This window comes from Hippocampus zosterae, chromosome 16 (assembly GCF_025434085.1).
Source record: "Hippocampus zosterae strain Florida chromosome 16, ASM2543408v3, whole genome shotgun sequence".
In the NCBI taxonomy this organism is placed as follows: Eukaryota; Metazoa; Chordata; class Actinopteri; order Syngnathiformes; family Syngnathidae; genus Hippocampus; species Hippocampus zosterae.
In genome coordinates, this window is record NC_067466.1 from 16,873,737 (window position 1) to 16,901,533 (window position 27,797).

General features: G+C 50.1%; 1 protein-coding gene across 2 annotated transcripts in view; it reads right to left on the minus strand.

The window, feature by feature from the left end:
- LOC127588242 (transmembrane protein 132E-like) overlaps positions 1–27,797 on the minus strand; it is a 105,342-nt gene that overhangs the window by 28,618 nt on the left and 48,927 nt on the right. The window contains exons 1-2 of one of the 2 annotated variants that reach the window (XM_052046889.1): positions 3,385–3,858; positions 1,668–2,583 (exon numbers count right to left, since the gene is read on the minus strand). In XM_052046889.1, the coding sequence (XP_051902849.1) occupies positions 1,668–2,583; positions 3,385–3,463 (995 nt within the window). In that variant the 5' untranslated portion in view covers positions 3,464–3,858. Of the gene's footprint in view, positions 1–1,667; positions 2,584–3,384; positions 3,859–27,797 lie in introns of those variants that run through there. The other variant, XM_052046890.1, reaches the window with a different exon arrangement.

A 27,797-nucleotide genomic window follows, 5' to 3' on the forward strand; every position in this document is an offset into this window, starting at 1 on the left:
CCCCGATACCAGCTCTGAATACTTAAAGGAGAACAAAAAAAATCTGCCATTGAATAAGTCCTCCTCAGCAGTAGTTGGCGCTATACTCAGACGTCAGATGACGTTGAAATGAGCTAAGGCGCTTTGTTTAGGCAAAAGTAGTACTTTGACACCATCTTTATTATTCTCACGGTGCCGAAAGTTTGGAAAATGCACATTTTGCACGTACTCGGGCTTCCAATGAAAAAAAAGACGAAACAATCCCCACTTTGAGAAAACGGAGCCCCGAGATCGCTTCAACTCATGTTCTCGCAAACAAATCCACTTCTACATAAAACATCTGCTGTTATCGGGGGCTTTGTGCCACCCCACCTCCCACCACCCAAAATAAAATTGGCTCCACACAGGCTGCACTAGCGTTCACAACCATGTTATCACGGCCCCAACGCTGCAAAATGTCAATGAACGCTTTGTTTACGAACGCACATTCCCCCAATTAACACCCCCCACCCCCCCCCCCGCGCAAAAAAAAAAAAAAAACGAACAAGCCTTGCTGTTGATTTTCATTAATTTGGGCCTTAAGTTTTCCTCTTTAGTTTTTTTATTGTTAGCATAAATCACCATTAATGCCGAGAGTGTCTGCGGGGAGAAACAATACCGTGTGTGTGTGGTTTCTTTGGGGGGGGGGGGGGGGGTTGTGGGTTTTTTTTTTAATTCCCCCAACCGAGGCTTAATGAGTCAGCCGTGCTTAATAATTATTCAGCAAATCTGCAACTTTTAACAAGTGTGTGCTGGAGATTATGCTAAAATTACAAGGAAAGCGTTAGCGTGCCGTTTCATCATCTCGCCTTAAGACGTAGCTCGCAGCCGGAGAGCAACGCGGCACCCCAGGAACTTTTTTCCGTGTGTGTTCTCTCAAACTGCAGAACACGGGAATTTTTATTATTATTTTTTTTTTTTTGCCGCAAAAGTGAGGAAAAGTACAATTGTGCTTCCGATTGTTAGCTAGCAAGAAACATGTTGAATTAATATTTTGATGCTACACATCACAATTGGCAAAAGTTCAGGTTCAATTATTCAAGTTCAATTATTTGACACGTCTTTTTTCCTCCAAGAACACCCCCCCCGGCCCCCCCCCCCACACACACCTCTTGCACTCATTTACACGAAAGTACTTTAAGCAGCATTCCCGTGAGAGGGCGAGCGGAAGCATACGTGCGTTGCGTGCATGTGTTACGACACCGCTCCACCTTAGCGGGCCGCGCTATGGTGAACCCAGCCCCCCCCCCTGCTTCTCGGCATGACTCAGCATTATTAGGAAAGCGGGGCGAAGGGGCGGGGAGGGGGACGATTACATGCTCGTTAGGCTCCTCGGCGCTAAAACAGAGCAACCTCGCGATGGATCATAAACGCGCGGAATTAGCTTACATAGAGCTCGTCGCACTCGGTTATTCAAATTTCGGTGCGATATCGCGGGCCAGCGATATCGCGGGTTGTCATCTCCTCCGTCCATCGGCAGCTCAACGTGACGGTGCTCACCAAGATATGTTATTGTCATTACGACCGAAAATACAAATAGGGATGAAGTGAAATCGCATCGTTTGAAGCAGTCTGGCGGGCTGTTATCCTTGCCAGCACGCCCCCTGCAGGACGTGTGGAAAAGATGCCAAACTGGGTGCGCCACTTACTTGAGGCTGAACTGCTCCACGGTGGAGTTGGGCATCAAGTACAAGAAGATCCTGAGGGTCTCGCCGGGCTTGAGGGGCTTCTCGGGCAGCCTGAGGAACATGTTCTTGTCCAGCTGCTTGTCCACCAGCAGTTGCTCGCGGCTGGCCTGATACAGGCTGATGCTCCCGATGCGCAGCAGGGGGTGCTGCGACGGGGCCTCCCCCCGGCCGCCCCGCTGGCCCGCCCCCTCGCCGCATCCGCCGTCCGCGTCGGGCTCGCGCAGCGTGTAGTAGAGCTCCGCCCGCAGGGTCTCGCCCGTCGGGCCGCCGTCGCCCTTGCGGCGACCCAGCGGGGCCACGTTGGCGTTGAACCAGGACGGCGGCAGGTCCAGCCGCGCCAAGCACTGCGCCAGGTTGCCTTTCATGCGGCACGACGTCTTCATCTCCCGCACGTCCCGGAAGGCGTGGAGACGGACGCACGGCAGCTTGTCCTGCGCTTTGAAGTCGTCCCAATCGCGGCCGGCGATGTAGAAGAACACCTGCACGGCGGCGTTGTTGGAGAACACCCGCGGCTGCACGATGAAGGCGCGCACTTTCCAGTTGACCGTCAGCTGGCCGGAGATGTCCAGCGGGCTGGCCGGCTGGAGCAGCTCCTTGGACAGCGTCTGGTCACGGACGAAAGGTCCCAAGCTAATGTTGACCGCCGGCAGCTCCTTTGTCTGGAAAACCACAAAACTCTCCGAGCGCTGCAACGGGTGGCCGGGGGCCGGGCTCGCTCCCGACGCCTGAGCCGCCTTGCGCAAGAAGAAGGCCAGCTGCACGTTGGACATCTTGAAGCTGGCCGGCAGGTAGATGGCGGGCGGCGAGGGACGGGCCGTCACCGGCGAGGAACTGAGGAGGGCATCGGAACCGGTGGGCGAGACTTTGCCGGCGAGGGCTGCCAAGAAAGAAAGGACGGGAGTTTAATGTTGAGCCGAAAGTCAAATAAATCCGGTTTAAAGGTTTTTTTTGAAATGTAAAATAATCTGGATGAAACCACGTTGAAGAACAAAGCGAGTAGGTCACAATGCGGGTCAACATCAAGGGCAAGCATCCCATTAGCTTAGAATGCCAAGTAAGCAGCCAAACCAGCTCACGCCACCGACGACCACGACCGACAGTGTCCGGCTAGTCAACCCGCCTCAAATCTGACTGACAAACGCAACCTGCTGCATCCCGTATTCCGCGTCTGAATTGGAAAAGTAGATCCCTTTAATTCCATCCTGCTTCCTCCGCCAAGCCGAAACGAGTCCGGCTTGACGACTTTCATCAGCGGGAGTCAGCGAATTGAATACGGCTCTCGTTTAAAGCAAAAACGACAACCGGCAGTGAGGATGGCTTCAATTACTTGTTACACGGAGGGACAAATGGAGCCACTTTCAAGTTTTAAATAACTGTAATATTAAAAGTGTGAAGAAAAAAAAAAACCTCACTAGGATGGTTATATTTGGTGTCAATTCACCTGTTTTTGATGACAACACACTCAGCGGAAAACACCGAGGTGTGGAACCTTTTTTTTTTTTTGCTGGAGATAAACATCACAGGATTTTTTTTTCACATTGAGCCATTCAAATCTTCCCCTGTTACGTGTTGGTTAGCAACACAGAAGCCAAAGAAGCAAAAATGCAGCAACGCCGACACGAGCCAATAATAACAGCCAAATTAGCATTAGCCACTTAGCATCGAGGTGTCAACATACTCATCAACAGGATCCAGAGCTGAGCGCAGAAACGCGACTTGCTGTCCCCGTACTCCAGGTCATGGATGAAAAGTCCCATATTCCAAGTTTTACTTTGAAAAGCACATCCCCCCTTTCATTCCCCAAGTCGTCCCAAGAGGTGTAACTTGACAACTTTCTTTGTTGTTGAGCAGTTCGTACGTAGCCGGCACCCGCTCTTGCGCTTTCTTAGCTGCCGTTGCTAACAAAATCCAGTCGTCTTCTTCTTCTTCTTCTTCTTCGTCGTCGTCTTCTTCAACCCGCAGCTTTCAATTTCCGCTTTCGGCAGGCGTGTGTGCTCGTGCGCGCTGGCTTCTGGCTCCCACGCCAATCTGATGAGGCTCGGCGGCAGACGCCCGAGTGTAGCGTCCCCCCCCTCCCTGCCCCCCTCCCCCTGCTGCTCTGGTGGGCCGTGCCGCAGACAAAGCGTCGGGACGCCGCCCCATCCCAGCCACACCTCGTCTCTTGTTTGCCGGCCACACACACACGCACGCTTGGGGGGGGGGGGGGGCGCTTGCGTGTGTGTGTCTGCGTGAGCCATGGGGATGTTCCACCAGCCTCCGGGCAGGAGTAGTAGAAGAAGAAAGGATTAGGTTGCCATTCTTGATGAATTAGCCAGGCTTCTCCTCCTCCAACCCGTGAGAATTCTATAAGAATAGAGGCACGTCACCCCCCTGAACTGGGGGTGGGCACCCCCACGTGCTTGGAATTCCCAAGAAAGAGACGAAGAATTCCATGCCGGCGACAAAAGAGGAGGAAGAAACAACATCCTGCTCCATGCAATTGAGCAACGGGGTGAGGAAGGGTGACAAGTGATGCTACTTAGCAGACGGGCGCTTTCCTCGCAGCTGTCCTCAAACACGCACAGGTTGGCAAGGAAATGCGACAGATTCCAGTCCCATGAGAAAAAAATGAAAATAAAAAGGCACTTGCATCAAAACCCCAAGCTCATCCAAATGTGCTTTGACTGTGATTGCTTTGGACACCGAGAATGCAAAAAAGGGCCAAAAGTGCTTAGAATTGAAAGGCAGGGGGCGCTAAAGTCTCAAGATGGGTCAAGGGCTGACTGATATCGATTGGGTTTTTTGTTACATGCCGTTCGCCATTCCTTTTATGAACCGTGTCATCTTGCCGGTTACGACGCGCGTGTTTTACGACGACACTTGCTCCGCTTAGAGCGGACATAAATGTGATCTGTTCAAGCCTGAGCTGCCTGGACTTTTACGGCTTCCCCGTTTCGCTCCCTCACAAGCGACGTGAGGAACCGAGATTCAATGCCGGATCTTCATCTTCAACTCAAAATCGGTGCTGATCTCAAATACAAAGTGATGACTAATATTACGAGTCACTTAGCGTCACAAAACTCTTTCTTGCATTCGGGACTGTGCCCTAGTGGCCATGCTATGCATAATATTGTGATGAAGACACAACATTAATACAAGAAGTACCACAAATGAAAAAAAAAATGGAGGGAAGCAATTCAGACAACAGAGTGGAGGTGCCTGTGTGTGTCTTTAAAGGATAAAGGATATCTTAAAGCCCCGGCCCCCCCCCACAGGAAAAACTGGTCCAAAACCGCCACTTGAGCAAGGCATTTGAAGGAAAAGCATCCGTTCACACAAGCGAGCAAAACGCCTCAAAGCCTATTTTAATTCTGCCGACGACTCCGTGTTTGTCTCCCTTCTCGGTCTCGCCGGCGTGTGTGCATGCGAAATACTGCGACGAGCCCATTAGGAAGCAGGCTGCGTCAAGATGTGTTTGCGCGCCAGTTCGCTGGGCCAGAACAACACACAGTTGGGCTGTTTGCATTGTCACTGATGGGCCACAGTCGCGCAGCGGTTAGCTCAACAGGCCGCGGGAGCGCCGGCGCTTTGCAAACAAAGTCATTAGCATCGGCACTCCAGGCTCGGCGCCATCGAAATGCGCCTTCTGAATAGAAGTTCCCGTCCCCGACGTGAAGAACGCACGACTCGAAATGAGCTGATGAGAATCAAAGCGGGCTATCTCCACATTGAGTTACTTTTCAGGCGTTTTAAATCCCCATTTTCAAGGTTTGAAAACCCCCCTTTCGCTTCTTGCTAGCACCGTGTTAGCTGGCCGCATATTCCCATTACTAGCGCGGAGTTAGCGAGCCAAATGTTGTCATAACTACTTCCGGGCTTCACCTCGACTGTAGCGCGTACGTAGCTTTTCACACATCTTTAACGGTCAATTCACGACTCAATTCGACTTACAGCCCAAGTTATGTCTAACCTTTAGTGAACCGCAGCTCGCTAACGTTCCCTCAACGGTTGGCTAGCTACAACTTCCAACATGTCATTGAAATTGACATGGAACACCAAGAAACCCATAAGATCTCTCGCCCTCTCTCTTAAAACACCCAAAAGGTTGATTTAGGGAGCGAGCCAACGCCACGCACCGCTCAACTGAAACGTTATCTTCGTGTCGCCGCCGCCGCGGCGGCCGCGCCCCGGGCGGACGTTAAGTTGGAGTCAATTTACGAGGCGGTGCGACATCTTTGGAGACAGCTAGCGTCATTATTCCTGACTCCATGGTAGCTGGTCGCTGTCGCCCTTGTGGGAGTAAATCAGGAGTGGGAACCAGACAACCCCCCCCCCCCCAAAAAAAACACTCTCGTTTTGTTTGAACTTCCATGTTTTTCTTGGCGAAAATAAGTCAAGCAGCAGACCGTGCTCTGTCTTTGGACTAGCGATGAAAACATAACCCGATTCCCCCCGCCCCCCCCCACCCCCCTTCCACTTGATGTCTCATTAGACCTCGAGCCAGGCGGGATCGAATTCACTTCCTGTTGCGCTCCCGTGATGTCGGGGGGTTGGGGGGGGCGGGTTCGCCGTGCGAAGGGGCCCTCGCAATCATCTCACCAAGTCGTTTGAAAGCCGTTGCTAAACATCAGGTCGGGCGCTAACGCATTTTTAATAGCTCGTCCCAAACGTGTTGCCTTGTTAAAGCGCGCGCCTAATAACCGATTAATTGATTGTAAAGAATTGAGAGGAAATTGGTCGCGGATTAATTTGGTCTGGACGCCGCTGAGGCGAAATGAGCGCACGGTTATAAAAAAAAAAAAAAAAAAAAAAAGATGGCTGAGCGATAGCACCCTCAGCTAATGGTGACGCATTCTTAACTCTAAAACGTATTTAGTAGTGTGCGCGCGCGTGAATGCACGTACATTACGAGATCGCTTCTAGTTTTACATTTGAGATCATCTCTGCCATCTTTATTCTCTTTCGTGACACTTTGGCGTTGATCTAACGTGACAAAAACGTTGCTCAATCACCTTTTGCATATTGATGAAAAATATTGGGCAGAAATATTCATCATCGAAAAGTCTCAAGAGCCCAGAACTGCAGTTGAACGGCAAGTCGGCCATTTTGGTTTGAAGCGGACATTTCGGGGCTCGTGAAAATGCCCAATCAAACATCAACTGACGTCCTTATCAATAGGCCAATTTTTTTTTGGGGGGGGGGGCTTGATGGTCGCCGAGCGCAGCCTCCACCGAAAAGTTTTCCGATGTTTTCGTGTCTATTACCTGAGTAGCTTAAATAATGGATGGGTCCCCTACCCCCCCCCATCCATACAGCCTTCGCCGGACCAGATAAGGCGACTGTCAATATAAATTATGGATGATTTTATGGCGCAACATAAAAAGACGAATGATGAAAAGTTGCCTCTCCCTCGATTCGTGCCACACTGGTTACATCTTTTATTTTGTTTTTGTTTTTTCAAATAAAGCTCACGAATTTTAAAAAAACGAAACTTTTCTAACAGTCATTACGGAATTTGACTAATATGAAATCTCATCAAAACTCGCAAGCCTGCCCTAAAATGAAATACAACGAGTTGAAGAAAGGTCAAAGGTCGGATGGCGTCAGCTTATGACACGTGCTGCTGCTTTTATTTTACACTCAATAAATACTCCTCCATACGAGCAAACTGATCGGAAATTGAATAAAACAAAAACAAAAAACGGAATTGAAGCATTTTCCAGAAAATAAAAAGGAATTCAAACTGCGACTATACAAAACATTTTTACACTCGGCAAATACGGCGATGAAAACGACACGTAGCTCTTTATCCTTTTTTTGCAGAGGATAAAGAATATATGAGTTTACTGCGGGAAGCGCGGCGCCGAGGCGCCTCCACAAAGGCCGCTCGGTGGAGTAAATAAACAGACACGACGTCGGGCCGGCGTCTTCCCGCTTCCCCCGCGATTGCCTTTTCACTCCTGGCGCTTCGCAATCCAAAGCGGCTTCCGCGGCACCTCTCCGCCGTCATACGTGACGAGCGGCTTCCTCCGTTACCGAAGGGATGATTTGATGCAAATCCCCAAATCACCCGCGGACCCCCCCCCCCCCCTCGCGCGCGTGTCTGAAACGTGTCATTTGAGGAGGGGATGAAACAAATCGAATCAATAAGGGAAACCTCGGCGGGGAAACATTAGTAAGCGCCTGGAGAGAAAGGCCCCCGTTTCCACAATCATCCGGCGGTGACCTTTTTCCGCTGATGAGATGTTTATGCACTTCTCCTTGCTCAAGATCAAATGTCGGCCCCTCTTCATCGCATCCTCTCCGCGCTGGCACTCGGGCTTCGGTTTGGTGAGACTGGCGCCAAATCGCACTCTCGAGACTCACGCGACAAGCATTTGAATACGTTTTCGCACGTCAATTATCGGGGGAAATTAACCCAACGGTGAACGGAGACGCTTACTTCTCATATGAGCTTTTGCGATTTTACAAATCTTGAAACGTGCCTTTTTAAATTGTATTCAACAACAAACTAGAGGCAAAAAAAAAAAAAAAAACCGGGATCGACAACTTATGGAAGCTATCGGGCAAAAATGTAAATCATTAAAATGCTGAATATTTCTGCCCGATTTGGTGTCGACGGGTCCAAATAAAAGATGAAAACTTGCTCGAAACTTTTACAAAAAGGCGACAATTCCGTTTGTTCCCCTTTGTGGCAGAGGCCATTGCGATACACCACAACGTCTCCGACTCGATGGGAAAATCCTTCCATCGATTCACCAGTGACGTTTGCTGGGCGAGATCGAGTCCCCCCCCCCCACCCCCGCCAAAGACAGACGGCAACCGTTGCTCAGGAAGCAGCAGTGCTTTTTGTTGTTGTTTTTTTTGTAGAGGATAAAGAATATATGACTTTACTGTTTTTATTCATTTACATATATACGGGTTGGTTTTAGTCGTTCTGTGAAGGCATCTTGAACGGCAATAAATTGGAGTCTGAATCTGACACGCCGCCGGGCGTGGTTATCGCCCAGCTACATTTTTATGCTCCGATATCAGCAACATCGACGCTGGCTTTGCGAATGGCATTTTTTGAAAGGCGTGTTAAAGGGTTGCGCTTTCGTAAGGCCCGCTGATGTGGTTGTTTGCGATACCCAATGAGTCATTCGCTTTGCTCTATATTTAGTTTGACAGAAAAGGGGGAAGCGATAACAACCTGAGGCGCTTTGTTTCTTTTTGAAATTATTGTTCACTCCGTGTTGCTTGTCACTCACGTTTTTTTTGCTTTGCAACTCGCCCTGAAAACAAACAAACGGGGGGTACAAATAAATGAATATTCTGGTCACGTAGGAGTCAAGGTTTGGGAAAAAAAATAAGAGAGAGACTGTAAAAAGGAAGAAAAATCACAAGTGGTGTTTCCTTAGGTTAAGTGACAAAAGAAGTAAGACAAACTTTTAGTCAATTATGTACAATAGGTTTTGATAACTTGGCAGAATAAAGAATAATGTTTCTTGCGTCCTAATCAGTTTCCTGCTTTTATTATCTTGCTCATTTCGAGACGAGATAAAATCGTAATCATCATTTTGGGAAGAACTCATCCTCTGTCATACGCTGAAGAAAACCAAAACAAACAACAACAAAAAACGCTGCGACGCCATCTTGGCGACAGGAGGGAACCAGCTGATTTCGTCAGTGCTATGCCGCCATCTTGTGGCATTGACAGGCAATTACAAACACTTTGAGGTGGGCGTCCAATTTCTTCGAGCTTTCCGAGATCCGAGAAAGAAACTTTGTCACTCGAACAAACAACAAAATGCTCATCTGGCGACGTGAGCAGGCGACTTGCATTCAACCGACTCCAACTTTTACGCGATTTTGGCTCCCAAACTGCTGGTGACCAGGTCAAAAAAAAAAAAAGGCGACGCCCGTCATGGTGTTTTGTTCAACGGCGAACCGAAAATGGCAAACATCTGTCTCGCGGCCGCTTTTCTGGCGCCGCGGCGTAATCACGGTGAGTCGAATTAATCTTGCATGAAGCTGATTTGTAGGTTAGAGGAGACGCACGACTCTAATTGAGCCCCTACGGGGAAGAACACGTCTTTGGCCCAGGATACAACAATAGACACTATTTTTTTTCTTTCTTTCTTTTTTTTTTTTTAATTAACGAACTGCAGGCGTTAAATATGTACGGTCAAGAAAAAATAAAAACACAATCTGGAGGCGTATCCATTTCGGCGACAGGGCCCCCATTGGAGCCCCCGTTGGCGTGCGCTCTTGACAACTCTTAATAGGAGGGCATGCGCAGCGCGCCGAACTCGATTTGAGTTATATCGGCCATAAATGGCTGTCGATGCATATTCATAAGCGCAAAATGTTCCCGTCTTCCCGTGACCGTCACCGAGTTCAGAGTTAATTAAAGCCGCAAGCGCTGATGAATGGGCCCTCGCAAAAAAAAAAAAAAAAAAGTTCCCCAAAACTTCAACTTGTACGAGTGCTGGAAAGCGTCCCAATTGCGGGCGTGGCACATCCACGATGGCTCTTTGGGTGGGACAGCACTTTTGTGTGTCCAGGGAGTCATTCCTCTACATCTGCGATCGTCATGACCCCCCCCCTCCCCCCTCCCCCCCTATGTAGTTGCTGCCAGAGTCTGTCCCGCCAATTCATTGGGGCCCGTCTAAGCACCAGTTTCAAGCACCAGAGCAAGAGCCAATTTCAGCGATGGAAAAAAAAAAAAAAAAGAAAGAACTGGCGCTAACCTGGGCGCTAAGTCTGGTGGAGAAAGGGCCATGAGAGTGAGTGCTGCTGGGCTTTCACAACATTACCCCCCCCCAAAAAAAAAACATGTAATAAACTTGATTAGAGGAACAGTAAAGCTCGTTGCGGCCTTTTGCGATGTGCATCTTTCATTTCCAAGCTTGGTCGCCGGGTGGCCTGATTGGTCAGCAGCCCAGTGTTGGGAATTCTGCGGGTGCATTCCTATTCGTTTTAACGTTTAATTGCAAATACAAATGCTTGATTATTATTATTATAATTTATGGGCGATCAGCTTTTTTATTTTCTTTTTTACCCCCCCCCCCCCCCACACCCCAAGGCGAAATGGAAATGAGACCTCCTCGTGGCTTCTAGCAATACAACGGCTCAAATTTAAAAAGGGTTTTCAACATCGATGAGCGATCCATCTTCCCGATCAGCTCTGTGAGAATGGCCGGTGAAGCAGCATGCGGCTCATTGCCCTCGGTTACGTTTGAACGCTGTAAATGTTGGAACGTTTGGGATCACAACCTTTTTGTTCCAACTGCGTTTGTAATCACCATGTTGAGAGTCCCCCCCCCCCCCATTGGATGTTTGATACGAGGGCCGAAGTAAGTCGAAACAATGCAATTGTTTTGCTTGACAGTCTGTTAAAAAAAAAAAGAAAACGCCTGTCCGAAGCAACGAGTGGAAGAGATGCTAGCCGAATAAGCAACTTTGGCTTGCTTATTCGCGCCCCCCCCGTCGCGTTGTCGACTTTCTTTTGTGTATTCTCCAGCTGCTCCTCACAGCGGCGGCTTTCTCCGCTGAGAGAAGTCGAGCTTTGTCTCAACATCGCCTTTCGTTTCGTTGCCACCCGCATACACACGCGCGCCGTTGGTGCTGGTTTTGTTCTCATGGTGATAGGTTACATAACCCGCTACCGAATCACCATAACAACGACTGGGGGGGGGGGGGGGGGACTGGGAAAAGTGGGGCGGGGGGGGGCTGCTCCCCTTCACTTTAGGAGGATCTTGAGACAATGCACCAGCAGCAGATTATGGAAATGTTGCGGTTGGAGGGAAAGGAATCAACAAGAGGGTTTCATGAAATTCCAGGAAAGGGGGGAGGGGGCGTGGGGGGGAGAAAAGTGCAAGCGTTTCCACGGGAACCTCATAAATCCTTTTGCGCAAGTGATTTCCATGAAAGACGAGCGCCGTAAAACATCAGCCGACACCGTGTTAAAAGTCGGCAAATGCCTCGACTGCTATTAAAAGAGCGATTCAGTCGGCAGAATTTGTGAGTTAGCACGTCGTTGTCAAGTTCATGTCAGGACCCAAGTGCCAATTTCCTCTTTTTTTTTTTGTTAGCCCGAGGCAAACATTACGAGACTAGCATCCGGCCCGATCGCTACCCGTGACGCTCAATGAAGCTAGGTGCTTGCCCGACTGACTTAATATCTAGCTAGCTAACTAGCAACCAAACTGACTAGCTAGCAAGCGATCATACTAAGTCGTTAGCGAGCAAACTCACGAGAAGAATCTATTCGAAATGAAGTCATTTTGTACTGACGAGGGTCACAAGTGAGTTCCATTTCTTCTTCTTCTATAGTGACATAACCACAAAAAAAAAACCAGAAGAAAAAGCGAAACAAATTTGTGTAGTGAAAAAGTCTTTGTTAGCGTAACTTTCTTGCTACAAGTCGACTGTGATGATGGTGTGTGTTGCGATCACACAAAGGCAGGCCGCCACTTTTTTTCTTTTTTTTTAGGTGGGTTGATGCACTGTGAAATCAGAAAACGAAACGCGCAGAGTACAGCGTCTCCCACATACACACACACACACACACGCACACACACACAAAATGTGCTGTTGCAGTCACGTGACCTCCGCTGCACTTTGTCGTCCCCGTGGAGCTTCCATTGTTACTTGTAATGGTCCGTATGAAAGGAAACAATCCAAAGTCAACGATCTCGCTTTGAAAGGAAAAACAAGGCCCTGATTAAATATTCACAGACGAAAAAAAAAAATGCAGGGGGCTTATGTTTTATTGATTGAAAGAACAATAGTCTTATATAGTCGGCGCGGAAGCGTGCGCGAGGCGGCGTAAGAGCTCGAACGCCGGCTTGTCTGGGGAGACGCGCCGGCTCGAGGTTTGAAAAACGATGGGCGGGTTCCGGTGGCGGCCGGCTTGTTTCTTTGTCGTGGAACCTCCGCAACGTGGGATGCTCAAAGTGCTAGCGGGGGGGGGGGGGGGGGGGTATATAAGGAGACCGCCTCGAAAAAACAGACTGACTTCCAGACAAATTGATGAATTAAGTATCACGGACAAACGACTTCATCCATCCGATGAAGTCGGTGAGCAACGAACTACAGCAAACGATGAAACAACGGCAAACTGACAAAGTCGCTACAGCTGACGAACTAAACGAACCAACATCCAGTCAATAAGTTCCAGATGCCAACTCGCTGCCGCGCTTTGAGCTCATTCCCCCCCCCCTCCCCCGACAACTCCCTTTGAGTTTCGCCCCCCGCTGAGACGCAAACGTCGGCGACAACTTCCACGAGTCAGACGAGCGCGCGTCAAAAGAACGCAGCTTCACTTGGACGCGATGCAAGTGTGGCGCTGAATAAACAGCGCGCGTTTGGGGAGGAGGGATGGGAAGAGGGCGATTACTCAATCGCAACAAGTCGCTCCCTGTCAACCTTCCAAAAAAATAAAATCAATAACAACGACAACAAAATGTCGGGAAAAGGGAGATTAGACGCAATGACGCTAACAAAGCGAGAGGCGCGTCGAGCGTCCAGACGCCGCGGAAACACTACAAAGACGCATTCCTGCGCCGCTTCTTTGAAGGCAACCCCGCTTTTACATCCATCCGGCAAATATAGCCGTCTTGCCGCCATCTAAATATGTGAGCTAGCGGCGGGGGGGGCAAGTCATTATCGTATCAGTCGGGAGCTTCTTATTCGTGGTGTCAAGAAGAATTCATGCTTTTGCCGTCTGTCAAGCAGATACAAAATACCTCTTTATAAAAAAAAAATTAAAAAAGGAACTGACTGCCGGATAATTGACAGATGAACTGGTTGGTTGACTGACTGACAAGGTAAGCTTTAAAGAAATGAACCGAGTGTCGAAGTGGCCGACTTCCTCAAAAAAACGCCCAACTAACGAATGCGAGTTAGCTTACTGGCGGGCTAACTCGCTAACCAACCGCACAAGTGAAGGGCCTCACTAGCTAACTAACTGACAGGCCTGAGGGGCGGGGGGCGGGGGTCGGGGGGGGGGGGTGACATACCAACTAAACGACAGACGGGTGGACGGACAGGTCGAGGAAATGACTGACTGACAGATGGACTGGTTGGCTAGCAAAGTCCAACTGAAAAAGCGTAGCTTAGCCATCACACATGTAGCAAGGTAACAGGAGCCGCGTTAGCAAAAAAAAAGGCGCCGCGGCGTTAGCTCGGCGAACTTCATCGACTTGGTCACGCAAAAGATTAACTTCTGCCGCCTCAGTTGCGGGCGATGGCGGAGAGAAAGAAAAGCCGACGGGAAGACGAGCGAGGCCTCCGGTCAACGTTCATCTATGGCGGGGATAATGCAAAGTAATCGCACTAAAAAGGATGAATGGTGGAAAAGCAGGAAGCTCCGTTTGCTCTGCCCGTAGCGGGGGAAGGGGGAGGGGGGCATTTTCACAGATCGGGTGCCGCAACAGAAGCTTTTTTTTTTTTTTTTTAACTGCCTTCGAGAAGGGAACGAGTCCATTTGTGGAGGTAGAATGACTGGCGGAACAGAGGCGGGGCGGGACGCCACTTTCTCTTTTTTTTCTTTTGGACTCGTAGCTTTTCAAGTGGAGCGATCATCAGAATTGGCTGCTTTCGTCCGAGCCCGCACGTCGTCTCTGCGCCGGCCAAACGGGCACCCGAACGCATCGCTGCCGTAGCAGCCCGCAACAATTCAATCCCGTCACATCGCACGCCGTCCAATAAAGCCCGTCGGGCAAGTGAAGGAAGCGCCGACGGCACCACTCGGACAGCGGGAGGCGCTGGGTTCTCCGCGAGAGCCCACTGAAGTTCTGTCAGCCGCCCCACCCCTCCCTCTTTTTTTTCCTGGAGTAGATCTCATTGATGAGCTCCCAGGAGTGCGAATCGAGAAGGCAAACTGGGATGGGTGCATTAATAATTCATACAAAGGGTACACAAGCGGAGACGGTTGTCGGCGCATCGGGCACATTTGCCAGAACACGAACTCCTAAACCCGATCGCGAACCTCGGCAGACGCCCGCACGAAGCTCTCAACCTGACAAACACCAAGCCGACGAATCCCACCTTGACCAAATGTAAGCTCGACGTAAAAGCGTTAGCGCTTGCGGTTAAAAGGGAATATTCCGGGGTGAGGGATCCGCTGACAACATCGGAGCCGGGGCTTAGATCTGAGCGTGCGCCGATACCGGGCGCCGATACCGAGCGCCGATACCGTGCGCCGATACCGGGTACCAAAATATTCCTTTCAAATCAATCTTGTTTCACGACACACAACCTCCCCCCACTGAACATTTCGACAAAAGATCTTGTTTGACTGAATTTGGCTCCTGGAAGGTACGCATAAGTGCCGCTTGGGAGAAGTGTAGCGCGCACGTGCGGAAAGACGCAAAGAAGACGGCCGCGACAAAGTTGCAGTAGAACGTCGTTTTTCAAAGAGTACAAAGAATAAGCGGTGTGCCGGTGGTGAGCATTCGCACGTCATCTTTCGTTCCTATTTCGAAGTACGACCGCACAAGCTCGTTCTGCGCGTTGGGCGGCACGACGCGTCGTCTGCCAAGCGCAAGGCCGCTCGGAACTCATCTGGATGCGCCGCCACACCGCCGCTGCGTTTTAAACGGCGGAACGGGACATGACGAAGGTGCTCGTATTAATGTCAACATGAATCAGGAAGCGTTTGAATCGAACGGCCTTTAAACGCAGACATTTTGTCATTTTAATCAGCCGTCTTTGGCGCAGACGCCCGGGACGAGAAAAACACGTTTATCACTGGAGAGGGAAAAAAAAAAAACTATTGGCATTTGAAATGAGGGTTAAAAGTTTGCTTTTTCTTTGGCTTTTGAATGGCAAAGTCATTTTCACCAAATTTGGGGGCTCGCTTTGATTTTTCGTTGGCTTTTGGAGTTTTTTTTTGGGGGGGGGGGTTTGGACACAAAACTTTTGGATGTGAAGCGCTGATCGCGCATCCACAGGCCTCCTCGGAGACTCGTTTTCATCTTGAAACGATGTCATTTCGGTAAACTACAATTACAGCAATGGAATGTCTGGTATCGATAATTGAGGGGAAAAAAAGCAAGAAAAAAGCAAGAAAAAAAGCGAGTCCCATCAGACCAAACGGAGGCACGACCGTGTTTGCTTTTCACACTTAAAAGGATTTTGGATATTCACACTCGGCATCGGAACCTCCCGCCGGCGTTCAATTTGGGATTCGGCCGAGCGAGCGAACGAGAGAGAGAGAGAGCGACACGACTTTGGGAAAAAGCTCGACGCCGAGGCAGGCAAAGGTTACGCGCTGTCACGTTGTCTGCTGCTTATTTTGATTCAGCCCATCTTCAAATCCTGTGGACAAAAAAAAAACACGTTGGAAATGATTCGCGGGAAGTCTCCGATGGAATGCTTTTCATGGGAGAGCGAGGAAAAACAAACTTACAAAGTCCGACGGCGAAAAGATGAACTCTCGGATTTTTCGGTGTTTGGTTTTTTTTGGGGGGGCTTTTGCGACACTTTATCGGCAGAAAAGTTCCGACTCGATCTGCCCCGATGCGGAAAAGATTTACTGCGGGTGGGTGTTTTTTGCTTTTTTTTTTTTTGAGCACCAAATGTTTTTTCATTGGCTTTTTTTTGTGGGTTCATTTGCATCCTCACCATTCTTTGCGGACTTTGATCACCACCCAATTTTTTTTTCTTTTTTGATCCTAATTAAGGATTAAGTCTTGAGCGTGCGTTGGTTTGAAATGGAAAACAACCTGGAGATGAGCTAGCGATGCGGGAACACGTTGTGTGGAAACGCCCACTTTGACACCCATGACCAAATTTTGTGGTGAGAGGCTCTTTTGGGCGGGGGGGACGACAGATCATGTAAATTATCCCCCCCCCCCCCAAAACAAACGATCAAAATCTAAATTTCACTCGAGAAGCGGCAACGACCGCGAGGTAAATGACGTCGGCGTCCCTCAGGGCGGGACCGAAACATGTCAGTGAACACCCAAAAGTGAATTGGGACATCCCGACGTTGTCGCTAACTTGAGTCAAATCGACAAACAAAAAAGATTTGCTCGCTCCCCGCGTCAATAAGCGACTAATATGTGGATGCCTGCTTTGTTGTCAGGACGCCCCCCCCCCCCACCCCCCGCCTGACAGTGACTGACACGACTGAGAGCGGCGTCGCTTTAAAAGCAGACCAACAGTCGGCAAAACTCGAGCGGGGATTTTGTTGATAGACGCGGTTGAAATTCCAAGATGGCCTTTTTTTTTTTTCTTTGAGCTGTCATGCACAAAAAAAAAATTTGTGAAGATCCTCGGCAACAACGCTGCCGAGTGGCCGCCTTTGGGTCAAAAGCCATCGTGACAGAGAACATTGAACCAAAACGGACGAGGCCAAGGAAAAATAAAATGAAAAAGGCGTCACCACCAAAAACAGGCACGCAACATGATGGAGCAGCCGGAGCATCATTTTGTTTTTTAAATAACAAAATCAAAAAATTTTACACAGGACACAGCAACAATATGTAACTATGTACAAGGGTGACCCCCCCGCCCCCCAGCTCCCCCCGCCCCCTCCTACGCGCTGTCAGGATGCGTGTCAGGCAGAAAAAGGAGGCCCGCGCGTCCCTCGGCTGACAGACACGTTGGCAGGCCGTCACCGCCGCGGCATGGGGTTGGGGAGGGGGGGGGGGGGGGTCAGCCTGGGCGTCGCTGGCAAAACGCCGAGGCGCAGGGGCGGAATTACAGTTTTTGCCCGTAGGCCGCAAGGACGCGCGTTTTTGATTTGCAGTCAACATCAACCTGCGGCCGCCATTGAAATGCGAGCCACGGCCAGCCGACTCAAAGCACGCCGCCGCTAATCAGGAGCGCCGTAACCGCGGGGCTGCGCCCCCCCCCCCCCCAACCCCCCGCCGCCGCCAACAATCCGCCTCCGCTTGTAACCATGATGTGATATTGATGTGTTTATTTACCGGCCACACTCGGGGTTATGCCGCTTCATCATCATCTTGTTTTTCTAACCTCCTACCTCGTCACCCCCCCACACCCTCCCCGACCCCCCCTCCCCCCTTCCTGCGCCCGCCTTCCCTCCTCATTGCGCGCCTCATCAGTCATGCGCTTGTTGCGACCGCCGCTCATCCCTCCTGTCGCCTTGACTCCTCTCCATTCAGATCACTCGCCTTGCTTTTGGCAGCATGCCCCCCCCCCCTGCGCCTCCACACACCCCCGCCCCTCCTGCGGATGGGCTCGCTCGTCCCCACCCTGGCGCCCCCAGGACGTGATGGAACCGTAGCGGTAAGGCGTGCATGTGATGCGCATTCGTCGGCCTTGTCAAGACGCTGATGCACGACGCTTCGACGGCCAAATGCATCACGCTCGGTGCGACGCGCCATTAAACAGGATGGGGGGGGGGCGATGGGGGGTTGGGGGGGGGGGGCTCCGTCAAAATGTCCCACAGACTATTAATACATTTGGAAAGCATCTGTTAGATCGTCTTTTGACATAGGTAGTGATGTGGGTATTCTTGTCCCGGGTCAAAATGACCCAAAGCAACGTGTGCATGGAAATTAAAATTTATTTCCGGGTTTAAGCGCATCACCTTGGTAAAATCGGTCGGATGAGACCCGTGGTCATCCAAAAATTGGATTCAATTAAAACCCTCCTGCTACAATGCGGCTCACGTTGACCCGGGAGAAGAAAAATGTTGAAGATGGCTCACTCTGCTCTAAAAAAAAAAATAAAAATCATTTGATCAAATATATATTTGAAAAGGAAAAGAAGTATTAAAAAAAAACAACAAACAAAAAAAAAAGCTAAGCAAGGAAGCAACAAAGTTCATGGGTCAATGTGACCCGCTCGAGATTTAACCATCAAACTTCAGCAAGAAATGCAAAGATATGGCATTCTTTTTAAAAAGTTAAAAATGAGGACACTTGATGAAGCTTCATGATCCTAAAAATGTTTCACAATGATTTTTAGAACGGTTCAATCAAAGTGGCTCCTTTTTGTGCTTAGTCGAACCATCTTTCTGTTTCTTGCTTAGCAACCATGTTCAAGGGTCAATGTGACCCGCTCGTGGATTAATCATCAAACGGTAGTGAGACATGCAAATATTTTCTAATTCTGGGGGGGGGGGGGGGGGGCAAGGACAACAGAATCGGGTGAATCGTAATTAAAAGAATGCTTCCTTTTTTTTTTTCCCTCCTCAATTTTCAAATGGGTTCTTTTGACCCGCAACGTGACAGGATCCAGGAAGCGGTTCACATCATCAGAAACAAAAAGTGGCGTCGACTGTGCTGGAATTAACTTTTCAAATGCGTCCTTTTGGTCTGCAAAGTCGACAGAAAGAATTGAAAAAGAAAGATTTTTCAATGGGTCAATATGACCCACCACTCATAACAATGCCGATGAGATGTAATAATTATAATACTAAAAGTCAGAAATATTTTTAAAATGAATACAGTAAATTAGAAGCATTTTCAAACGGGTGATTTTGACCCGCATGCATGACAACAACAACAACATAAGTTGCAAGTACAGTTAATCGTATAATCTTTTTTTAAAAATACATTGAAAAAAAACCGGACTACACACTCGAGGCACGAGGATTACGCCACTTGAACCCACTCGGCCGTATGATCGCGTGAAATGTCAGAAAATGTCAAAGAGCCGCCGTTGCGTTGATCCTCCCACAAAGAGATAAATACCCAAGCCTGCAGCAGCGCACGCTCCGAACGCAACCGGGCTCCCGCTATCGCTTTGTTGCGCTATTGTACGCCGTAGCCTTTGTCGCCGGGAATGGAATGTACCGGGGAAAAAAAAAATAAAGAAATAAAAAGCCACGGGAGGATCACCCCGTATCGCCTGCGACAGACAAAGACGATTGGCGCCGCCTCCGTGGAACGAAGACGAGATGCTGTCGAGGAAACAAAAAAAATCACACGCAGGCCCTGTGCCCCAAATTAGTCGAAAAAACAAACACCCGGATAAAATAAAGGCGCACCATTCAAGGTCTTTAGAGGAGCACCAATAAAATCACTCAATCCGTTTTGGCATTTCTGTCTGGACAAAAAAAAAAAAAAAAGATCGGATAGGGAGAATTGTAAAAAAATAAAATAATTTTTTTAAATGATCTTGCACTCGACAATTTGTAAAAGAAACAAACAAATACTCCTAAAAATTGAAGAAAAAAAAAAAAAATAAGTGTCCTCCGTTCTTGGCCGTTCCACAATTTTGCTTCCGGAAGGACTTAGTTTAGCCGCGTGGGTATCTTGCCGTTTTGCCCCCGCTGCCTTTTCAACGTCCGTTCACGGTCTCCTTATGTTGGATCGGATGACGAGAGTGGAGCTCTAACCCGTTTAGGCGCCGGCCGGCGCCGCGAGACCGCCGTCATTTTATTACGGCTCGACCGACTCGGCGAGGGGCCGCTCGCTCTGATTTGTTAGCATTCTGCACGTGTTACGCGATAGGGGCCATGCTAGCAAATGGAGCATCCGCACGCGCCGTTAGCTTAAGTGCACTTGAAAGAAGTCAATAGACGCAATGCCGGGCTTTTTTTTTTCCATTCCCCCCCCCCCCCACCCTCCGCGCTCACATCTTTCATTTTTCTGTCCATATTTTCCCAATAGAAGCCAATTTGGTGCAGTGGAGATCGGGCGGAGAGCTTTTCATTTGATTTCCAAAGCATTTGCGTCACTCCCGCCTCGGACCATTACTGGAGATTTTGAAAAGGCAGCAGCCGGACCGCAACCACAAGCTCTCCCCCCAGCGCCGCCTTTCCGATCACTCCTGCTTGCATTGACCATCTTTCCCACCTCAATTCCGACTACTCGTGCTGCTAGCTTCCCTAAATTTCCCGCCACCACTTCTGCTACCTTCTTGGCTAACACCACCACCACTACTACTAGCATGACTGGTTGTAGTAGCACTGGCCAAGCTAGCCCTACGACAAAAATTAGCGCCACCTTCACATCTAATATTGCTAGTAGAGAAGAATTCGAATGTATCGGAGACACCTTTTCTACCAACAACACTACGATTACCACTTTGCGTACTACGGCCACCGCGAGAGTTGTCCCGATCTGATCGGAAATCTTTGGCTCAGATCAGATTTGGGATTTCTATACTTGGGTTGAATCATTGCTGACATCTTGGAATATGGTTATTTGAATACAAAAATCTTCGCATGTGGATTGAGACTCGAATCGCCACTTCTACTATCCGCTGTACTGGATGACCTGGCATGCTCCCCCCTTGCGGAGTTAGCATCAGAGCACCCCCCACAAACAGCCAAAAAGAAAAAGCGCCCCTCGCTGTTAAAAATGCCATTTCGCCACCTTTGCCTTCCAACAAAAAAGGGTGGAACCTGGCATGCTCCCCCCCTTGCGGAGTTAGCATCAAAGCACCCCACAAAACTGCCATTTTGCCACCTTTGCCTTCCAACAAAAAAAGGTGGAAAAGGGGAAAAGTGACCCGGGGGTGACCATGGATGCGAATTGAATTGGGACAGTGTTGGCTAGTACTTGAATTCTAACACTTAGGTGTGAATCTTTTTGCGAGAATTTTGAGGCAGACTTTCCCCCCCCAAGAAACGACAATCAAACGATTCCCCCTTGGCGGATTTCAACGTCGCGACTGCTTTCAAAGCCCAATTTGTCAGACGTCTTCTCTCCAAAACAGGCTGCGCAGGCCGTTTGCTTAAGCCCGCTAGCTTTGTTTGTCGATTCAGTTTTTGACTTTGTTGTTGGTTTTTTTTTTCCCCCCCCTGCCAAATCTGCCATAATCCCCCCCGGTGCCATCTGCTTCCCATCATTGGTGACGTTCCTAAACAGCTTGATCCGTCCCTCTCGTGGCCACGAGAATATTTCACCGGAGTCCTCCGAGGCCTTTCTCTCCCCATCATCGTCAACGGCGAGCCAACTTTCGATTCATCAAGCGCGTTTGAAGCCCGACAGATTTTCAACGGCAACATTTTGCAGCTTCCACGGAAAATGTTTTTTAAAAAAAAGTTTGAATATATGCGACGGCGACGTTGGTTGCTTCCCGAGCATCCCCGCGGAACGTTTGAGTGACGGACACGGGTCGCTTTCGATGGCTAATCTCGTTAGCGCTGTGACAGTGTTAGCTCCCCGGACACCGCCGGCTTATGACAAAGGTGTTGACTTCACTTAAATTCTTCCGAGTGCTTTCGAGAAAATAACTCGATAAAATAATGTGGCAAGCGGCCACCGAGGAGACTGACAAGTTAAAATTAATAAACGCAATAAACGCAACAAATGTCCAAGAGTGGAGAAAATGCAATTTTTTCATCCCCCCCCAAAAAATGATTCATCTGATTCAAAATTGTGCAATGTTTGGTCCAAAATTTTTTGTGGTAGTAAAAAAATGAATAAATTTGCCGTGCTTTTGGTACACTTCAATTCCAAAGTCCTGTTATTGTGGATTCCAAATCCCAAATTTTGGAGAAACAGATTTTATTCTGAAAATATCACATTACAAACCGCAGATGAATCTCGGCGACATGAAATATCCGAAGATTTCCAAGCAATTTTTTTTGTTTGTTTTTGTTCGCAGATGACTCTTTGATTCTCCATTGGCCCAAATTTGAATTGTAATTTATTTTTTCGTGCAAACGTGCTTGTTGAATTGTACGATCTTCATATTTGAATTGCGACATCTGTGAAATTTTCACGGCATATTCCCTCCTAAAAACGCTGCTTCTTGCAATTTTGCAGGATTTTCAATTGCAAAGTTTGATCAAAATTTTGACGTGGGCGGGCTCACCTCATTTCCGTGAATTTTCATTCCAAAGTGTCAACTTCTTTCGACTTCTTGGAGACTTTTCAGACTTGACTGATAAATTAAAGTTAAAAACAAACAAAAAAAGTTTCGCGATGGAAAAAAAAAAATCTGAAGATGGCGGCGTGTTTGCGCCGGCCTGACATTTAATTTACTTTGTGTTTGCCGCCGTGCTTTGGGGCGAGGTGCTCAAGAGTTGAAGAAAAGGAGCACTGCCGCCCCCCCATCCCCCCCGCCCCCACTTTTTCTGTTTTTTTTAAAAACAAGAACCTGATTTTATTTATTTTTTTGTGAGCCAAGAAGATTAATGGCGTGTTTTTTATTTTATTTTTGTAAAGCTTTGAGCGCGCCACGATTGCCTTGTTCTTCGGCACTAACGGCAGGCCGCCCGCATCTCCCTCCCCCCCCCCCCCCCCCCCCCTCCTCCCCGTCAACTAATGAAGTCGTTTGGTATGAAACCATTAATTTTGACGAGCTAATTAGTAGGCGACAGAAGCGGGGGGGCGGGGGGGAAGAGTGCGGCAGGTGGCTCTATATTTGGCGGTCGCCGCCGCGAGAAAAAGTTTGCAGAAATACTGCCGTGTGTGCCGCTTTAGGAAAAAAAGAAAAACAAAACAAAAAAATAAAAAGAAGAAAGATGTCTCGACAGCTAAAGGTCAGGTTGCAACAACACGGGCGGAATGCCGATTGCGTCCTTGACGCCGTGTTTACAGGATTTCGTCTGTCGGAAAGCCCGCCTTCAAATGACCCCCATCGAGAAAGGCCAACGGCTCTCTGCGGATTTCATACCCATCGAGGCCGTTTTGGTGTCAGAAGAGGGACCCGCACGACACGCCGAGATGTGAGTTGGCTCCTGTGATGATCTTTGACAAAACGGCTCCGATTTCTTTCTTTTTTCCATGACACTGGCACACATTTGCAGTGTTCTGTGACAAATGGCGTCAGAAGTGGATGCTGAGCTGTGAAGCGATGACTAGCAGAGCGGTAGTCAGACTTCTTTTCGCTTCTTCTTATTTTCGCTTCTTTCTCACTTGGAGCTTGGGCTTGAGATTGGAAACTCGGTCGCAGTTTTTGGTTTTTCGTGCGTTTCACCTTAATGGCTTGGATGATGCACCTGACGGCTCGCTGGGGGGTACGCCGCCGCTTATCGAGGGAAATGTGCACTTTTCTGGTGCGGACTGAATGAAAGCAGATTTTTTTTTGTATTCTTGGTTTTAAAGCCCGAGTGTTCTCCCCCCCGCCGCAAAATGTCTGCGAGTTCAATCGTTATCACTGGGATGGCGGGCAGCGCCAACTCCTTTGGGGTCTATATTTGAGGTACGGCGTTGACGAGTGGAAACGCAGTGGAGGCGCTTGAAGTCCGCCTTGGAAGGCGCGACAAGGCTTTCTCGATGTTCTGCTAAGAACAGCAAATTGCTGAAACCTTTATCGCCGCGCGTAAAGAAAAACGGACGTGTTTCGGGAACCTCTGCCCGGGCGTTAACGGCAACGCCGATAATTACGGCCATGTTACAATAAAGCATCAAGCCTCTAATAGCTAATCGCCGGGATGCTAGGTCGCTGGACGGGGGTCGGGGGAGTGGGGTGGGGGGGTAGGGGGGGGGCACATTTGGCAGTTTGCTGTCAGCAGGTGCTGGACTCTGACATGGGGGGGAGGCCTCATTGTCCGGGCTAATCCGCCATTGTGTAGCATTAGCGCTATCCTGCGGAAGAGGCGCGGCGGGGCTAAAAAGCGGCAAGGACAATGCGGCGCTGCTAACGACATTGTCCAATTTCATTACGCTGACGCCTCGACGCTCGGCTGCGTTTCGGGAGCACGTGCGGACGCTGGCCTTTTCGTTTTTTTTTTGCGCCGTGCCTCGATTCCACCGTGTTTTGAGACGGACGGGGGCAGGGAACGGCACACAAACGCAGCGGTGTGAATTATTCATGCGCTCCCCACCACGTAACGCGAAGGCACGCAAATGTAAATCTCAGAAAAAGAAATGAGATGGGGAGGGGGGGGGGGGGGGACGCCATTTCTTGTCACAATGCAAACCCCCGCAAGAGCACGCTGGCCGCGCCGCAATTAGATTGCGATTAATTACCACAACGGGGAAAGTATACGGGGGAATGCCACCCTGCGAGTTGCGCCTTTGATGGCCTAATGAGTATTTGCATTCGCAGCGAAGCCTTCCGCCGTTGGCCGAAAACGCCTCGCAGATGGCGCGGCGGCGGCGGCGGCGCCCGAACTGCCGGCAGGAAAAACGCACAAAAAAAAAACCTCTCCGCTTTCAATCGAACGGAGCAAATTGGCAGATATGTACTTCGCTTGCTCCGTGTGAAAAATCAATGGATGTCGCCAGATGGCGGAGGTCAAAATAAATCAAAGAATGAAGAGGCTGCAGCTGGAAACGTTAGGCGAGCATGCCGCCGCCCCCCCGACGAGCTCGCCGAAAATGATTGGCCCCTCGTCAGGAAGGAGGACCTCTCGTTTGTACTCGGCGCATCAAGTGGAAAGCGCAAAAAAAAAAAACACACTTTACATTCGCGACTGGGAAAAGTGCCGGGGAAAAACTTTTCACTTCGACGCGCGCCAGCTCGTAGCGAGGAGGCGAAAGCCAACTGTACTGCCGTGACACACGTTGTCAGCACGTGCGCCGACGCCTTTGAATTTTGTCGACCGACGAGCCCTGCGATTGTCGGTGACGAGTGATCGACGAAGCCGAGGTTGAAGAAGCGTCACGGGTGCTTTGGTTGAATTATGACTGAATATGGCGGTCTCGGCTACATTTATAAAACTCAGACCCCCCCCCACCCCCCAAGTCCCTTTGTCTCTCCTGGAAAAAGCAAAAAATGACAAATCTCCGCCGTCCCACTAACTGTGCATCGCTAGAAGCGCGTTCACGCATTCGACGACCTTCAGCCCAGCAGTACAGCCGATATGTTCCGACTAAAAACGCCCCCCCCCCAACCCCCCCCACCGCCCGGGTGCCAAGTCACAGCTGGCGAGCCCTCAACAAAACACCGGCAAATAGTCCGGCCACACTCAGGGACAAAGCAGTTAGCACAGGGGCCGCCATGCCCCCCCCCCCCCCCGGACAAGAAAGAAAGGTGAAAGGTTGCGAGCGAGGTAATTCGCGCGGCGTGGGATCCACCAGCCCCCCCCTGCCCCCCCCCAGGTCACACGCTCAGCTCCAGGCTGCCAGATGAAGCGCTCCCCCCTCCGAACACTTTGCTGATGTGTCAGGGAGCTGCAAAGCGGATGACTGAGGTCCTCCGCAGGGAGGGGTACACCCCCCCCCCCCGCACCCCCTCCCATCCTCCCCCCGGACCCCCCATGCGGAATCTGCTCTTCCCTTTTGCTTCCGTGCGTGCAACACAGGAAGGACTTGTGACCCCGCAGTGCTGCATGGGTAGCAGCTTTGTTTTCCAGCAGCGTCAGCCCCCCCGCCGCCACCCCCCCCACCCCCCAAGCGCAAGTCGCAACCGCAGCCTGAAGCTGGATTACAACACGCAGGAGAGTAAATAAATGAAAGGTCTCGTTTTCAATGTTAATGAGCTTTGACATGGGCTTCAGGCTGCCTTCGCTCTTTTCAGAGCGTCAGCGGGAAAGCGCGAGGCACCGCCCGCCAGGCCAGAAAGGCGTTTTTTGCTTCTCACCCCCCCGCCTGCCGAGCGGCCGCAACGCCGCGTCGCAAAAAAAAAAAAAAAAAAACCTTGGGAGGGAAGGGCCCCCAACGAGCGCCCATTGCCTTCTCCCGCTTGGCGCCAAGGTTGCTATCACAGCCGCCAAAAAACCCCCCCAAAAAAACCCACACAATGGGACAATATGCGGCCGCGCGTCCAAATGGCAACAACCTCGGCGACCGGTCTTGTGTGCCGTTCCGACAAACCGTCCCCCGTTGCCGCCCGGCGCGAGTCGAATCCGCTCAGGTGGCGCGGAGAAATGGGTCAAAGAGCCTCGTTTGCTTTTCATGGGGCAGATGCTTCGTTTTGGTCGGGTCCCCAAAAGACATCGCAGGGAGTCTGTTTTTTTTTGGGGGGGGGGGGGGTGCGCAGGTGTTCCGAACAATCCCAACAATGGCCGCTTCCCCTTTTTTTTTTTTTTTGCGCTAATGTCTCACACCCTGCCAGCTTGGACAATACGACGTCGCATGACGATTCACCTGGACTGAAACAGAAGGAGGCCAGTGGAGTTCATTCGCCATGTCATTATTTACACCTGCGACCTGTCAAACAACCCCCCCCCCCGCCCCCCCGCCCCACCCTCCCCCTGCGAGTTGCTGACGCTTTCTGGCAAACGAAGCTCTCCCGCGTCATTGCGGCGACAATTCAAGATTCGCCTTCTAATCTTTATCTTCTTCTCAAAAGCTGTGCTGCTCTCAAAATTCAAAGTGACGCATAAGAGCATAAAAAAAGCATAAAAAAAGAAACCAAATTTTAAAAAACAAACCAAAAGCATTTACATTTTGACACGCGAGGTAAAAAAAAAAAAATTGCAAAAATAGCTCACTTTAATGCGATGAGAAGCAAAAGAGCAGAATCCAAATTGCCTGTAAAGATTTGTGGGCGTTGTAAAATCGCGACAGCGGTGGGAGGAGGTGTGTGTGTGTGTGTGTGTGTGTGTGTGTGTGTGTGTGCGTGTGTGTGTGCGCGCCGACAATATTCCTTACCTGCCCGTAAAGCCGGGCGCCTGTCGGTAAACAAGACCGCCTCCTCATCCTCTCTGGAGGCTCATTAAAATTTGAGCGGCGTCAAAACGAAAGACTCTGCTTTGCCTTTTTTTGGGAGGGGGGGGAGGGCAGGGGGGGGGGGCATACAATCGCCATAAATCTGTTGAACCCGAGATGAGAGCAAGCATCCACGCGAGCGAGGTGTCAGAATAACCGCTTGGCGCCGGCAGACAGGCCCAGCCGGCTCTGGTGCTGAGCCACATGCTGCTTCACCCAGCAAAAGCTTTCCTGTCTGATGACTCCCAAGAATCAACGTGTCCAATGAGCACTTGTTGCGACGGCCCCCCCCCCCACCCCCTCGATTATCTTGGAGCGCAGTAGCCAAAGAGTCCCGTTTGATGAATGAGCTTCTTGAATTTGTGCAACCCCCCCCCCCCCCCCCCCACGCACGACTCTCTCTCTCTCCCTGGGCCACAAAATGCGCTTTTTGCAGGACGCCGCCGGCAGCTACTTTGCAGGCAGCGCAGGACGGGCCGACCTTTTAAACGGGATCTCCGGCCAAAAGGTTAATGCGACTCACTCGCCGCTGCGGCCCGTCCGGTAATTGCAAACGGGGATTAATCACACGGATGCTTGCAGCAGTGGGGGGGGGGGGGGGGGGGGGGGGGGGGGGGGGGGCGGGGTGGCCCTTTATTTCCCAAGCACCTCC